This window comes from Ascaphus truei, chromosome 11, assembly GCF_040206685.1.
Source record: "Ascaphus truei isolate aAscTru1 chromosome 11, aAscTru1.hap1, whole genome shotgun sequence".
Classification (NCBI taxonomy): domain Eukaryota; kingdom Metazoa; phylum Chordata; class Amphibia; order Anura; family Ascaphidae; genus Ascaphus; species Ascaphus truei.
In genome coordinates, this window is record NC_134493.1 from 56,761,343 (window position 1) to 56,777,000 (window position 15,658).

A 15,658-nucleotide genomic window follows, 5' to 3' on the forward strand; every position below is an offset into this window, starting at 1 on the left:
ACCCAGCGATGCACTGCAGAGCGAAACCAATGCGCACAGCGATACTACGCCACACAGCATTGCAGAGCGATACTACGCCACACAGCATTGCAGAGCGATACTACGCCACACAGCATTGCAGAGCGATACTACGCCACACAGGATTGCAGAGCGATACTACGCCACACAGCATTGCAGAGCGATACTACGCCACACAGCATTGCAGAGCGATACTACGCCACACAGCATTGCAGAGCGATACTACGCCACACAGCATTGCAGAGCGATACCAATGCGCAGAGCGATACCCAACAGTCCCATGTAATAACACGCGGAGTGATATAGTAACTCGCAGAGCTATGTAAATACCATGCAGAGCGATATAACACTACGCAGAGCGATATAACACTACGCAGAGCGATATAACACTACGCAGAGCGATATAACACTACGCAGAGCGATATAACACTACGCCGAGCAATATAACACTACGCAGAGCAATATAACACTACGCAGAGCAATATAACACTACGCAGAGCAATGCGCTGCAGCCAGCCTCCTCACAGCGAAAAGGTTCACACAATAAACAGAACGTTATATCTAAAAGACCCGTTTTCTGGTAAAAGTCCGGTAGGACGTTCATTTAAAATGACGGAGGTTATTCAGAAGGCGAGACCCCCACATCTTCCCAGCATGCTTCATGTTACCCGGAGACAGGCCTCTCTCTCACTATACCGCCCGCAAAGCAGGGGGCAGTAGGTGACCTCTTGTCCTGAGTGGGGAGGGATTATGTGGCCTCTTATCCTGAGTGGGGAGGGATTATGTGACCTCTTGTCCTGAGTGGGGAGGGATTATGCGGCCTCTTGTCCTGAGTGGGGAGGGATTATGCGACCTCTTGTCCTGAGTGGGGAGGGATTATTTATGTGACCTCTTGTCCTGAGTGGGGAGGGATTATTTATGTGACCTCTTGTCCTGAATGGGGAGGGATTATGTGACCTCTTGTCCTGAGTGGGGAGGGATTATGTGACCTCTTGTCCTGAGTGGGGAGGGATTATTTATGTGACCTCTTGTCCTGAGTGGGGAGGGATTATTTATGTGACCTCTTGTCCTGAGTGGGGAGGGATTATTTATGTGACCTCTTGTCCTGAGTGGGGAGGGATTATTTATGTGACCTCTTGTCCTGAGTGGGGAGGGATTATGTGGCCTCTTGTCCTGAGTGGGGAGGGATTATGTGGCCTCTTGTCCTGAGTGGGGAGGGATTATGTGGCCTCTTGTCCTGAGTGGGGAGGGATTATTTATGCGGCCTCTTGTCCTGAGTGGGGATTATGCGGCCTCTTTTCCTGAGTGGGGAGGGATTATGTGGCCTCTTGTCCTGAGTGGGGAGGGATTATGTGGCCTCTTGTCCTGAGTGGGGAGGGATTATGTGGCCTCTTGTCCTGAGTGGGGAGGGATTATGTGGCCTCTTGTCCTGAGTGGGGAGGGATTATGTGGCCTCTTGTCCTGAGTGGGGAGGGATTATGTGGCCTCTTGTCCTGAGTGGAGAGGGATTATGTGACCTCTTGTCCTGAGTGGGGAGGGATTATGTGGCCTCTTGTCCTGAGTGGGGAGGGATTATGTGGCCTCTTGTCCTGAGTGGGGAGGGATTATGTGGCCTCTTGTCCTGGGTGGGGAGGGATTATGTGGCCTCTTGTCCTGAGTGGGGAGGGATTATGATGTTATGCTTCTAGGAAATATCTATTTGACAGGCTCACCCAGCACCTCAGACATGAACACCCTGCTATACCAAGGAGGGACAAACCTCTCCACCCAGGGGCCAGCCCAAAAGCAGGTTACATAATAGCACAGACTGCTCCTTCTAAGCACAATAAGAACATCGGAATATGTCATGCAGGGTGACCTCCTGACCGCAGAGTATCAGGGACAGGCTCACACAGTCCTGGATGTATATGTGATGCAGGGTGACCTCCTGACCGCAGAGTATCAGGGACAGGCTCACACAGTCCTGGGTGTATATGTCATGTAGGGTGACCTCCTGACTGCAGCGTATCAGGGACAGGCTCACACAGTCCTGGGTTTTTATGTGATGCAGGGTGACCCCCTGACTGCAGAGTATCAGGGACAGGCTCACACAGTCCTGGGTGTATATGTGATGCAGGGTGACCCCGACTGCAGAGTATCAGGGACAGGCTCAGACAGTCCTGGGTGTACATGTAATGTAGGGTGACCTGACTGCAGAGTATCAGGGACAGGCTCACACAGTCCTGGGTGTATATGTGATGCAGGGTGATACCCTGAATGCAGGGTTATACCCTGACTGCAGGGTATCAGGGACAGGCTCACACAGTCCTGGGTGTATATGTGATGCAGGGTGATACCCTGAATGCAGGGTGATACCCTGACTGCAGGGTATCAGGGACAGGCTCACACAGTCCTGGGTGTACATGTAATGTAGGGTGACCTGACTGCAGGGTATCAGGGACAGGCTCACACAGTCCTGGGTGTATATGTGATGCAGGGTGATACCCTGACTGCAGGGTATCAGGGACAGGCTCACACAGTCCTGGGTTTATGTGTAACGTAGGGTGACCTCATCTCCTGTAATCACAGAAAATCTGCCAGCGAAGTGGTGAAGTACAAAACTCACTTACACCCAGTCACATTGGGATAAGGGGGATCTCAGCTACCTTCAAAAACACCCACCCGGGTATTAATGCTGCTGCCCCCGATATCCTCAGGGAATTTACTGCCGGAGGAGGCAGGGGGGAGGAGACTAGTCCGTTGTGGGTTACCCAGACTGATGGTAACCCAACTCCTGGAGTTCCCGTCGCCGTATTCTAATTGTTACTTACCTCCTTGAAGGAGCAGCGAGACGCAGAGAAGGGTCAAGAGCGCCATTTTCCCACGGTTAATCCCAAATCCTCCGCGTTCCCGGAGGGTGCAGGTGTACGGATGGCGTCTCCGCGTTCCCGGAGGGTGCAGGTGTACGGATGGCGTCTCCGCGTTACCGGAGGGTGCAGGCGTATGGATGGCGTCTCCGCGTTCCCGGAGGGTGCAGGCGTATGGATGGCGTCAGGCAATAGATCTCTCAGTAGCCCTCGTCCAGCCCCGGCTCTGAGATGTGAGCAGGTGGATGCGTTCGCAAGGTTTGAGTTTCACCTGAGAAACTTACTCAACCTGCTTCTCCACCCCTCCCTCTCTCCCTCCCTCTTCTCTCTCCGCCTCACCTCCCCTCCCTCTTCTCTCTCCGCCTCACCTCCCCCCTCCGTCCCATCTCTTTCCCCTGCACCTGCCTCACATAGCCACCCTGTGCTGGCCGTCTCCCATTCTCTCTCTGCGCGCTCTTACACGGAATTATTTCCTCTCTTTTATTCAGATTCTGTAGGTATTTGCACATTACCGGTCTCCTGAACAGTCTGTCTGAGCGGCCGCACTCATATATTGGTCTTGAATCTCACACACCCGTCATTAGGACGCTACTTACCAATTAGAGTGTAAGCTCTTCGGAGCAGGGACTCCTTTTCCTAAATGTTACCTTTATGTCTGAAGCGCTTCTTCCCATTATGTGTTATTTGCTATTTATATGATTGTCCCGTGTGTTACTGCTGTGACGCGCTGTGTACATTAATGGCTCTATATAAAGACATGCATACATACATTGCTCAAAGAGCAGTAATACATACAAGTACTGAGCATCACTTATTTTTTTACTTATTAGTTATAAATTCACTTATTTCTTATTTAAATAAGTTTATTTCCCTTTGTTTCCCATATAGTATAGATGATATAGCCCAGTTACAAGTCCCTTTAACACACATTCCCAGGTAACGATGCCAGCGTGCTGTTGTTATTCATTTCTTGTACACATCTGATATGAGTTTGATGATAATGTCTGATGTGACGTTCGATGTATAATCTTCTAACCTAGCGTTCGTCATCCCTTATTTATAGTTAATTGTATTTATTTCTATAGCTCCGTAACGCGCTGTCTGCACACTCCCGTCTCCTAATCCCGCACACTCCCGTCTCCTAATCCCGCACACTCCCGTCTCCTAATCCCGCACACTCCCGTCTCCTAATCCCGCACACTCCCGTCTCCTAATCCCGCACACTCCCGTCTCCTAATCCCACGTACTGCGTCTCCTAATCCCGCACACTCCCGTCTCCTAATCCCACGTACTGCGTCTCCTAATTCCACGTACTGCGTCTCCTAATCCCACGTACTGCGTCTCCTAATTCCACGTACTGCGTCTCCTAATTCCACGTACTGCGTCTCCTAATTCCACGTACTGCGTCTAATCCCCCACGTACTGCGTCTCCTAATCCCACGTACTCCGTCTCCTAATCCCACGTACTCCGTCTCCTAATCCCACGTACTGCGTCTCCTAATCCCACGTACTGCGTCTCCTAATCCCACGTACTGCGTCTCCTAATCCCACGTACTCCGTCTCCTAATCCCACGTACTGCGTCTCCTAATCCCACGTACTGCGTCTCCTAATCCCACGTACTGCGTCTCCTAATCCCACGTACTGCGTCTCCTAATCCCACGTATTCCGTCTCCTAATCCCACGTACTCCGTCCCTTAATCCCATTTACACCGTCCCTTAATCCCACGTACTCCGTCTCCTAATCCCACGTACTGCGTCTCCTAATCCCACGTACTGCGTCTCCTAATCCCACGTACTGCGTCTCCTAATCCCACGTACTGCGTCTCCTAATCCCACGTACTCCGTCCCTTAATCCCACGTACTCCGTCCCTTAATCCCACGTACTCCGTCCCTTAATCCCACGTACTCCGTCCCTTAATCCCACGTACTCCGTCCCTTAATCCCACGTACTCCGTCCCTTAATCCCACGTACTCCGTCTCTCTAACCCGGGGGTGGGAAACTCCTGTCCTCAAGAGCCACCAACAGGTCAGGTTTTCAAGATATCCTTCTACTTCAGCACAGATGGCTCAATCAGTCCCTACAAACCCCACCCCTGCTCTAAGACCTTTTTACAAATGACAGTAAGCTCTTTGCTTTACTGGTGGTTCCTTTGTGAAAATATTAAATGTGCCGGTAAATCGGCGCTGACGCGGTTGGCGCCAGCGAAATCCCTCCCTGTTACTACACATCTTCGGTTTAAAAATTAATTTTGAACTTTTTTTCAGCGTGCTGAAAACTCAGTATCCGAGCGCGTGTAGGAAGTCACGGAGGACGCCCACCCCAGACATACAGTCACGTGAAAAAGAAAGTACACCCTCTTTGAATTCCATGGTTTTACATATCGGGGCATAATAACAATCATCTGTTCCTTAGCAGGTCTTAAAATGAGGTAAATACAACCTCAGATGAACAACAACACATGACATATTACACCGGGTCATGATTTATTTAACAAAAATAAAGCCAAAATGGAGAAGCCATGTGTGTCCCCCTGAGGAAGGCAGGTCACACAACTGGGAGCCTGAGATTGGGGCCTTCCCATGTTCTCTTCCCTCCGGGGGAGAGCGAGTGTGGACCATACCTCTGCCTCTGCTAGGAAGGTGGGGAATAGCCAGGGCGGGTGCCCTTGGCCTGTAGTGACGGTCCAGGGACCATCATCCAGTGAATAGCTGACCTGACGGACTGTATCCAGCATAAGACTGCTGTGTAACTGTTACAAAATCCCCAGAGCATTACTGCTCAAAACCCCGGTGCTCAAGTCTCCGGTAAACCTCACGAGTCTCTTTGTTGATATGAGGGACAGAATGTATTCCACATCTGTGGTTAAAGAATATTAGCTCTCAATGAGAGTCAACTCTACTCACAGGTTGATGAATAAGGAAATCAGTAAAAACATGTTTTTATCTAAATAAATCCTTTTGATTATCATATCCCTATTTTCTTTTTGTGAGACGCAGTGCACCGGTTTCCCCCCTATGGAAGTTCCTGTATGGGATATTTGCTTGTGTAAATGTCACTGCAGAGTGTAGTAATAAACCGGGCCTGTTTGCATATACCTCCTGCCTGGTGCGTGACCTTACTGGGGGGAGAGGTAATACGTTCTACCGTGGGGGATCACCTTCAGCTCCTGGAGCCTGCGGCAGGTGGAGGCGCTGCACTGCTAAGGAGATATGTGGGGTATGAACCCCAGAAGCCTGTTCCTGTGTCCCCACTACCATCGGCGGACGACTCAGCCCTCCGGGTACCAGCAGGTATATGCACCATACACCCTGTAATGGCCCCTATGTGTGTGTATATATATGTGTATATATATGTGTATATATATATGTGTATATGTGTGTGTGTGTATATATATATATATATATGTATATATATATATATATGTATATATATATATATATATATATATATATATATATATATATATATATATATATGCACATACTTTGATTTCCATAAACATGAGCCCATTCTTTTGTTATTGGCAGGCGTGGCTGAACGTGACAAGCTTCTTCTTACGATTCCTTTATCTCCTCTCGTTGATTTCCTGATTGCCAGTGAAACAGTTTCACTCGCCTCTCTCCCTTCCCCCTACTCAGGTTTCTTATTAACCTGAATAAATCCGCAGTGATTCCAGTCACTCCAGACCAGGGTTTTACGTCCTCTCGTATCTAGAAATGCGTACGATCCAGCGAACCTGCATTATTGCAGCGTTTTATATATTATTATTTTTTGTTACTTACAAAGGAAATGGGATACAGAAATAGAAACGGGGGTGGGGGGGGAATGGTACCATATTTTTAACACAGGTATCATAAAATATAACGACGCTAAGTGACCACATCAGCACACATTACTCAGAATAACCAACTCTGAGAGAACATACAACTCTCAATCCACATTCATTCAGAGATTCAAATATCCCCCCTAGAGTACCCCAGCGGTATATTTGCTTATAGCTGTGCCCAGACCTGTTCTAGAGCAGAGGTTCCAAACTCCAGAACTGTTCTACAGCAGAGGTTCCCAACTCCAGTCCTGTTCGGACCGACTAACAGTGCCGGTATTACGGATACCCCTTCTTGGGCTATGGGGGTTCAGTGAACATGATTGGGCTACCTGCGCTTGTGACAGGATTGCCATTAAACCTGCACCGAGTGGTCCCGGCAGGACCGGATTTGGGAACCACTGATATAGAAAAAATATATACAGAGGGACGCAGAGACAAGTATACCAGGTGGGAGAATAAACACCAGCAGAGAATCACTGAAGCAATTCCAAAATAACGTCAGCGTTCAGTAGATGAGCGAACAACAGGCTGTCATGTAGAATTGAGAGGACACAGGTGGGGACTTAATTCTGCTGCCCCATCCAACTGTAATATGCTATGTACCTCTAGGACCCCCACAATGTGGATCCATGCCGACTATACTGCCTTTCATCCTATCGCTGGTCTCCTCAATGAGGGTATGTGCTGCAGAGCACAGCGGTCTCTCAATCTAAATACCTCCCGGAGTCTTCCCATCGGCTCGGACCCAACTTATTGGTTGGAAGGCAGTCCTTGGATGGCAGACACTGGAAGATGATTGATCGCTTGGGGAGTTATTTACCTAGGTCCGTTGCATTAATTGCCATTCCAATCAATGCTGGACTGGGTGCATTAAGAGACTTTAGTAAGTAACCCCTGTACACTTCAATGTAGTCCGAATTATCCCAGGAACAATGTCCTTATTTTGGTGTGCACTCCCTATATCTCACTCATTGTGCTTAGAGCTGTAACCAGGAGAGTAACACCAAGCTCAACCTTTGGTAAATTCTACATGGGCGAGACACTCATCCGGTATTTCGAGGCCAGGACATGATTGTAACGTGTGATCATTTGCGGTCACGGTTCCACCTAAATATATTGTGAACACAAGCGTCTCAGTCAGTGTACCCAGCATGTGGTTTCAGTCCTGTATGCCAGGACATACTTGAATATCAGATGTACATCTTAACCCCTGAATGCCCTGTACCAAGCAAGGATGAAGAAATGTTGGGTGGGGTGATGTTTGGGGGGGGGGGGGGGGGTGAACGAGGGGCAGTCACGTATTGGTCACCTGAGCAGACCAGCCTTGACAATGACTCGTGTGTTCTCTGGACAAATAACAACTGAAAGTGACACTTAATCCTCAGTCTCGTGGTTAAACAGTGGCTGGCAAAACAAATGGGTAAAAATCTGCCGCAGAGCGTTGTTCTGTTCCTAGTACATTATCTAATGGAGATCTGCAGCATATTACTCCATTAACCCTTTCAAGCAAGAGAGGTGCAATACAATCAATCTATCCTTTGGTAGAAACCTGCAATTTCTCTCGACACCTTCCAAGCCAAATGTTGCTCTTGTATCTCTTTCTTGTCCTATGAAGCCATTTTGTACTGAGGGCATGTATACAGTATCACTAGAGACCAGCCACCCATTTCTCTATATTAACCTCATTTGAAGAGAGCTGCGGCTTATTTCTATGTGCTAGAGATCACCATTAAACCTTTCCAGCTCTATCAGCCAAGAGACCTGTTACTCCATACTCAGGGTGTTCAAAATGTGAAGAGGTTCTCTCCCCTATGAGGTCATCGCCCCAGTGACATCATAACCCTAGCTGCTAGGTAACTGGAGCAGTCAAGCCGCATTTTTGAATGCAGAAACCGACACACCTTCTTCTGGTTACACAACTTCAAGGTGCACCCAGAGCACATTCCCAAGAGACAGACTCAAAGTTGAACAATGTGTAGTGACATCACTTCTGGGACATGTGGTCTGGTGACAGGGACTTCAATTAAGCAGCAACCCGACGTCCACCATCCCACCCCCCTGTACATTGTTTCCACTTTCCCTTCCCTATAGATTGTAAGCTTCTTGGGGTAGGGTCCTCCTTACCTACTGTAACAATATGTTAATGTTAGTTATTTTATCATTCTCATCCTCCCAACCCTATTGTACTGCGCTATGCATGTAGGTGCATCATAAATAACACTGCAGAGTACTGCCCGCAGTCACACTGCTGGAATGTTAACTGTACTGACCTTCGATGTGGAACAGGCTGGCGTGACACCAAGGGAGAGTTCTGTGTGACCCTGCTTTGTCTCTACCGTGGTGCACCAAACAGATTGCAAGCTCTTCAGGGTAGGGAAAGTGCCTGCATGCTCTTATCATGTTTCTATAGGCAGACGGTGGGGGTTGGATACACCGCAGACATGCTGTTTGGAAGCCAGGCAAACTTGTAAAACATGATCACTGTGGAACGGTCTGACTTCCTTGTTGACTGAATCCCCGAGCACATCACCAAGAGAATCTTTATTCTAGGGACAGATTGCACCTCAATGAAGAAGGGTCTTCTGTGCTGGGGGAAAGGGGGGGGGGGCAAATGTTAAAAAGGTTGGAGATTTTAAACTAGGATGGCAGGGGGAGGGGAATGAAACAAATCAACTAAATAGAATAGATGAGAAAATATCAAGGGGTTATGGAGGTAGAATGGGGGAAAGTGCAAGTTTGGCCAGCAGCGGGACACTCATAGCAAATACAGATAATACGAGAAAACTTCTAAAGACTAAACCCAATTGGCGCAGAAAAGCAGATAAAGATAATAGTGCAGACTGGAAAAAAAAAAAACATAAATGCATGCTTGCTAATGCAAGAAGCCTGACAGATAAAATGGGGGAGCTTGAATTAATAGCTGCAAGGGAGCAGTATGATATCATAGGCATTACTGAAACATGGTGGGATGAAACTCATGACAGGGCAGTTAATGTTATAAGCGGATCGCTTTAGAAATAATATACAATTGTATGCATTGTACAATAAAGTATTTAAGATACCAATAATCGTGTTGTAAAGTATTCATAAATACGAAAATTGGGAGCCACGCTTGCATCGCGTTATAAGTGGATTTGCATTGTAATGGATCGCGCTATAACGGAGTTGAGCTGTATAAGGGAAGATGATGTTTATGAAGGGAATGATGAAAATGTAGACACCTTATGGGTAGAAATGAGCAGGGGCAGTAAAAGTATAAAGAAAATGTTTGTAGGGATATGCTATAAACCACCAAATATCTGCGAGATTGAGGAAGCTAAAATACTTTTGCAAATGGAGAAGGCATCAAAACTGGGTCATGTTTGCATAATGGGTGATTTTAATTATCCAGACATAGACTGGGGCAATGAGATTAGCATAGCATTACAACAAAAGGAAACAGGTTTTTGGGGGTGCTTAAAGACAATTACATGACCCAAATTATTGAGGAACCAACCAGGAGAGGGGCAATACTGGATTTGGTAATATCAAACAATGTAGAAATAATAACAAATATTCAAGAAAGAGGGAGGAGGAGCGGCTCAGGGAGTAAAGACACTGACTGGCAGAGTGTGAAGCAGGGGAACCTGGTTCAATTCCCTGTGTCGGCTCCATGTGACCTTGGGCAAGTCGCTTTATCTCCCTGTGCCTCAGGCACACAAAACAAAAACAGATTGTAAGCTCCACGGGGCGGGGACCTGTCTGCGAAATGTCTCCACAAAATTCCTCCACAACGATGTGAGAGACTGATAAAGTCATAGAGAAAACAATTACTTCAAGTTAGTGCTGCTAAAGGTGGTTCTTCAAGCTATTGAATCATAAGGTGCACTTAGTTTTTCACACATGGCTCCTCCATTTTGGCTTTATTTTTGTTAAATAAATCATGATACAGTGTAATATGTCATGTGTTGTTGTTCATCTGAGGTTGGTATTTACCTAAATTTTAAGACCTGCTAAGGAGAAGATGATTGTTATTATGTCCTGATATGCAAAACCATAGAATTCATCGAGGGTGTAATTTCTTTTTCACACAACTCTACATCCAAGTTATTAAGGAGTTAAGTTCAGTAATAGCCAAACCATTACATTTAAGGACTCAATTTCCACAGGCTCAGTACCACAAGATTGTCATAAAGCAGATGTGGTGCCTATAAAGGGGAGCTAGATCACAACCGGGGAATTACAGACCTGCAAGCCCGACGTCATTCCACTATTGGGGAAGCTACTTGAAAGTTTAATACGGGATAATATTCAGGAATACCTAATGGAAAACAAAATTATTAGTAATAGTCAGCATTGATTTATGAAGGATAGATCGTGCTAAATTAACCTTATTTGTTTCTTTGAGGTGGCAAGCAAGAATTTAGATGACGGTAATGCAGTTGATTTGGTCTACTTGGATTTTGCAGAGGCTTTTGATACAGTTCCACACAAGATTTGTGTAGAAAATAAAGCAAATTGGACTCAGTAAAAATATATGCAACTGTATTGAAAACTGGTTGAAGGACAGACAACAGAGGGTTGTCATAAATGGAACTTTTTCAGGTTGGGCTAAAGTCGTGAGTGGAGTACCTCAGGGATCAGTACTGGGACCCCTGCTTTTTAACTTGTTTATTAATGACCTTGAGGTTGACATCGGGAGCAAAGTCTCCATCTTTGCTGATGACACTAAATTGTGTAAGGTAATAGAATCCGAGCAGGATGTCATTTCTCTTCAGAAGGACTTGGAGAGACTGGAAACGTGGGCAGGTAAATGGCAGATGAGGTATAATGCAGATAAATATAAGGATGAGGACCCGCTGCGGTTGGCGGCGCGCGTATCCGGGTCACTCACCTGCCCATTACAGCCTCCTGAGCCGGCCCCAGTCCCTCCTCACTGCAAGGCTCACTACGCACTGTGATGCGTCAGCCGCCAGGGGATGCAAGAGGATTGTGATCCCGAGCAGTGACGCGTCACGTGGTGCGCTGGTGAGACTATCAGACTAATGATGCCCCTTTATAAAGCGTTATTAAGACCACACCTTGAATATGAAGTATATTTTGGGCACCAATCCTAAGAAAAGACATTATGGAACTAGAGAGTGCAGAGAAGAGCCACCAAATTAATAAAAGGGGATGGACATTCTAACTTATGAGGAGAGGCTAGCTAAATTAGATTTATTTACATTAGAAAAGAGGCGTCTAAGAGGGGATATGATAACTATATACAAATATATACAGGGACAGTACAGGGAGCTTCAAAAGAACTATTCATCCCACGGGCAGTACAAAGGATTCGGGGCCATCCCTTAAGGTTGGAGGAAAGGAGATTTCACCAGCAACAAAGGAAAGGGTTCTTTACAGTAAGGGCAGTTACAGTGTGGGATTCATTACCCATGGAGACTGATGGCAGATACAATAGATTTGTTCAAAACAAGTTGGACATCTTTTTAGTTGGGAAAGGTATACAGGGATATACCAAATAAGTAAACATGGGAAGGATGTTGATCCAGGGAGTAATCTGATTGCCAATTCTTGGGAGTCGGGAAGGAATTTATTTTTATCTTTGAGAGATGGGCGATTAGATGAGTTTTCACTGGGCTTTTTTGTTTGCCTTCCCATAGATCAGGGGTGGGGAACGTCCGGCCTGCGGGCCTTATAATCCTTTGGTCCGGCCCCCGCGATGCGCCTGCAAGATAGGCCAAAAAAACCCTCCCCCTCTCCTGATTGGCTGCCCGTGCTGTCACTGTCAAGTTTTCTTTTTTGGACTGCAGCAAGCTCTATCCGAGCTTGCAAAGCAAGGCCCGCCCCTTCCTCAATGGAGCAAGTGGTATGTCTTGCTCCATGCCTCACCTGCTCCGATTCCCCCCCCCCCTGCTCCAGTTCCTTTCCCCCCTGCTCCGTGGGGCTGGGGGGGTATAAGAGGAGTGGGGCTGGGGGTAAGAGTGGGGCTTTGGGGGGAGGGGGTATAAGAGTGTGGCTTGGGGGATGGAAGAGCGAGTCTGCAGAGGGAGACACCTCACTACTGACAAGCCTCCCCATACCGGGCAGCAGCTGCTGCGGAGGGCACCTGCTACGCAGTGTAAGAGGAGTGGCTGCAGTGTAAGAGGAGAGGTAGCCACGCAGGGCCCTGACAGGAGGAGGGCCCTGTGACACCACCTGGCCTGTCACTCAGTCACTGAGTGACACATAATCCCAGCATCATTGGTCTCCTTGACTTCAATACATGTTGTATGATTAACACTTTTGCAGAGAAACCCCCACCCCCCACCGATCTGTGCCCCATAAAAATGACTCGGTGTGATCTAAGCTGTCAGACCGTCCCTCATGCATCTCAAGTTGTCACTTCTTGCAGCTGATTGTCATTTTTGTTTAGCATCATTGGTGGATTTCAGTGCAGGTAGTATATGAAATTTTTTACTTTGGGAAGACTAAGTCACACTCACTCGGTGCATGTAACTCTACTGCAATGGCTATTTCACACGTATGTAGGGAGCTGCTATATAAGTGTAATGACTGCATAGCTGCTGTATATGACCAGGCCATCCACCCCAACAGGACTGCTTTGGCACATCTGGTTGTTTGTGGCAGCATAGGAGGAATAATCAAGGGTCATTATCCTTACCTGGGACTTTTCATCAAGTCGTTCCATGCAAGTCCATGTTCTCACAAACCAAGGAGGTCTATATTTCCTAAAATGTATTCATTCCTTACTGCTCAGCTAGACTGATACGGGTGAGAGCCAGGCGCCTCCGTAGAGGCAGAAGGAATCACATTTGTACTCCCAGCAGGGAGGGGATTTTTAGCAAAACCTGCATAATTAAGCCAAATAAGGGTCAAGCTTACAGTGGCCACTGCCATGTGGAACAGGAAAATAAACTGGACTTTCTCCTTCCTTTAGCCCCACGAGCTGTGGAAAAAGGAGGGTGGGTGGGAGTAATGTTTTAAGACCTGTTTTTTACCCACCAAAACCCATCTTTTACCTAGCAAACCGCTCACACCAATACAAGGCTGTATTGCCCCATACAGCTAGATTTCCAACTTGGTGTTTTAAATCCAAAACAAAACCATTTGGGTAACTGTGCAGAAGTAGGCCCAAGTCACATTTGCAACAGAATTTCTTCATGAAACAACCTATGTTAATCATCAAATACTCTATGGCAGCGGTGCGCAAACTGGGGGGCGCAAGATTGTTTAGGGGGGGCGCAGGAAGCAGCGGCGATTTTGCCAGGAGCAGAGGGAAAAAAGCCGCCTGCAGCTGCAATTTTTCTTTTGGCCATTAGGTGGCGCTGTGCTGCGCTGTGCTGCGCTGTGCTACAGTACACAGCAGCATCTCGTTGCTTCCTGCTTCCTGCGTGTGTGACATGGGGAGAGGGGGTGAGTGAGACTGGGACATGGGGGGGGGGGGGGAGTGTGAGACTGGGACATGGGGGGGGGGGGGGGGAGTGTGAGACTGGGACATGGGGGGGGGGGTGTGAGAGGGACATGGGGGGGGGTGTGAGTGGGACATGGGGGGGGTGTGAGTGGGACATGGGGGGGGTGTGAGTGGGACATGGGGGGGGTGTGAGTGGGACATGGGGGGGGGTGAGTGGGACATGGGGGGGGGGGTGAGTGAGACTGGGACATGGGGGGGGTGAGTGAGACTGGGACATGGGGGGGGGGGGGTGAGTGAGACTGGGACATGGGGGGGGGGGGGTGAGTGAGACTGGGACATGGGGGGGGTGAGTGAGACTGGGACATGGGGGGGTGAGTGAGACTGGGACATGGGGGGGGGTGAGTGAGACTGGGACATGGGGGGGGTGAGTGAGACTGGGACATGGGGGGGGTGAGTGAGACTGGGACATGGGGGGGAGTGAGACTGGGACATGGGGGGGGGTGAGTGAGACTGGGACATGGGGGGGGGGGAAAGAGACTGGGACATGGGGGGGGTGAGACTGGGACATGGGGGAGTGAGACTGGGACATGGGGGAGTGAGACTGGGACATGGGGGTGAGTGAGACTGGGACATGGGGGGGAGTGAGACTGGGACATGGGGGGGAGTGAGACTGGGACATGTGGGGGGGTGAGTGAGACTGGGACATGGGGGGGGGGAAAGAGACTGGGACATGGGGGGGGGGGGAAAGAGACTGGGACATGGGGGGGGGGGAAAGAGACTGGGACATGGGGGGGGGGGAAAGAGACTGGGACATGGGGGAGTGAGACTGGGACATGGGGGAGTGAGACTGGGACATGGGGGAGTGAGACTGGGACATGGGGGAGTGAGACTGGCACATGGGGGAGTGAGACTGGCACATGGGGGGGAGTGAGACTGGCACATGGGGGAGTGAGACTGGGACATGGGGGAGTGAGACTGGGACATGGGGGAGTGAGACTGGGACATGGGGGAGTGAGACTGGGACATGGGGGAGTGAGACTGGGACATGGGGGGGGGAAAGAGACTGGGACATGGGAGGGAAAGAGACTGGGACATGGGAGGGAAAGAGACTGGGACATGGGGGAGTGAGACTGGGACATGGGGGAGTGAGACTGGCACATGGGGGAGTGAGACTGGCACATGGGGGGGAGTGAGACTGGCACATGGGGGGGAGTGAGACTGGCACATGGGGGAGTGAGACTGGGACATGGGGGGGGAGTGAGACTGGGACATGGGGGGGGAGTGAGACTGGGACATGGGGGGGAGTGAGACTGGGACATGGGGGGGGAGTGAGACTGGGACATGGGGGGGAGTGAGACGGACATGGGGGGGGAGTGAGACTGGGACATGGGGGGGGGAGTGAGACTGGGACATGGGGGGGGGAGTGAGACTGGGACATGGGGGGGGGAGAGTGAGACTGGGACATGGGGGGGTGGGAGAGTGAGACTGGGACATGGGGGAGTGAGTGTGAGACTGGGACATGGGGAGGGTGTGAGTGACATGAGGGGGGTGAGAGTGTGAGATGGGGAGGGGG

The 15,658-nt window shown here is 49.1% G+C and overlaps 1 protein-coding gene and 1 long non-coding RNA gene across 3 annotated transcripts in view; both read right to left on the minus strand.

The window, feature by feature from the left end:
- Positions 1-3,155, minus strand: part of PRSS8 (serine protease 8) — a 50,984-nt gene extending 47,829 nt beyond the window's left edge. The window contains exons 1-2 of one of the 2 annotated variants that reach the window (XM_075566535.1): positions 3,035-3,137; positions 2,829-2,958 (exon numbers count right to left, since the gene is read on the minus strand). In XM_075566535.1, the coding sequence (XP_075422650.1) occupies positions 2,829-2,874 (46 nt within the window). In that variant the 5' untranslated portion in view covers positions 2,875-2,958; positions 3,035-3,137. Of the gene's footprint in view, positions 1-2,828 lie in introns of both variants that reach the window. The other variant, XM_075566534.1, reaches the window with a different exon arrangement.
- A 6,893-nt stretch (positions 3,156-10,048) lies between these two features.
- Positions 10,049-14,008, minus strand: LOC142463591 (uncharacterized). The gene is made up of 2 exons (XR_012787461.1): positions 13,557-14,008; positions 10,049-10,992 (listed from the first exon to the last, which is right to left on the minus strand). It is a non-coding gene; the product is annotated as an uncharacterized LOC142463591 (long non-coding RNA).
- Positions 14,009-15,658: the final 1,650 nt, after the last annotated feature.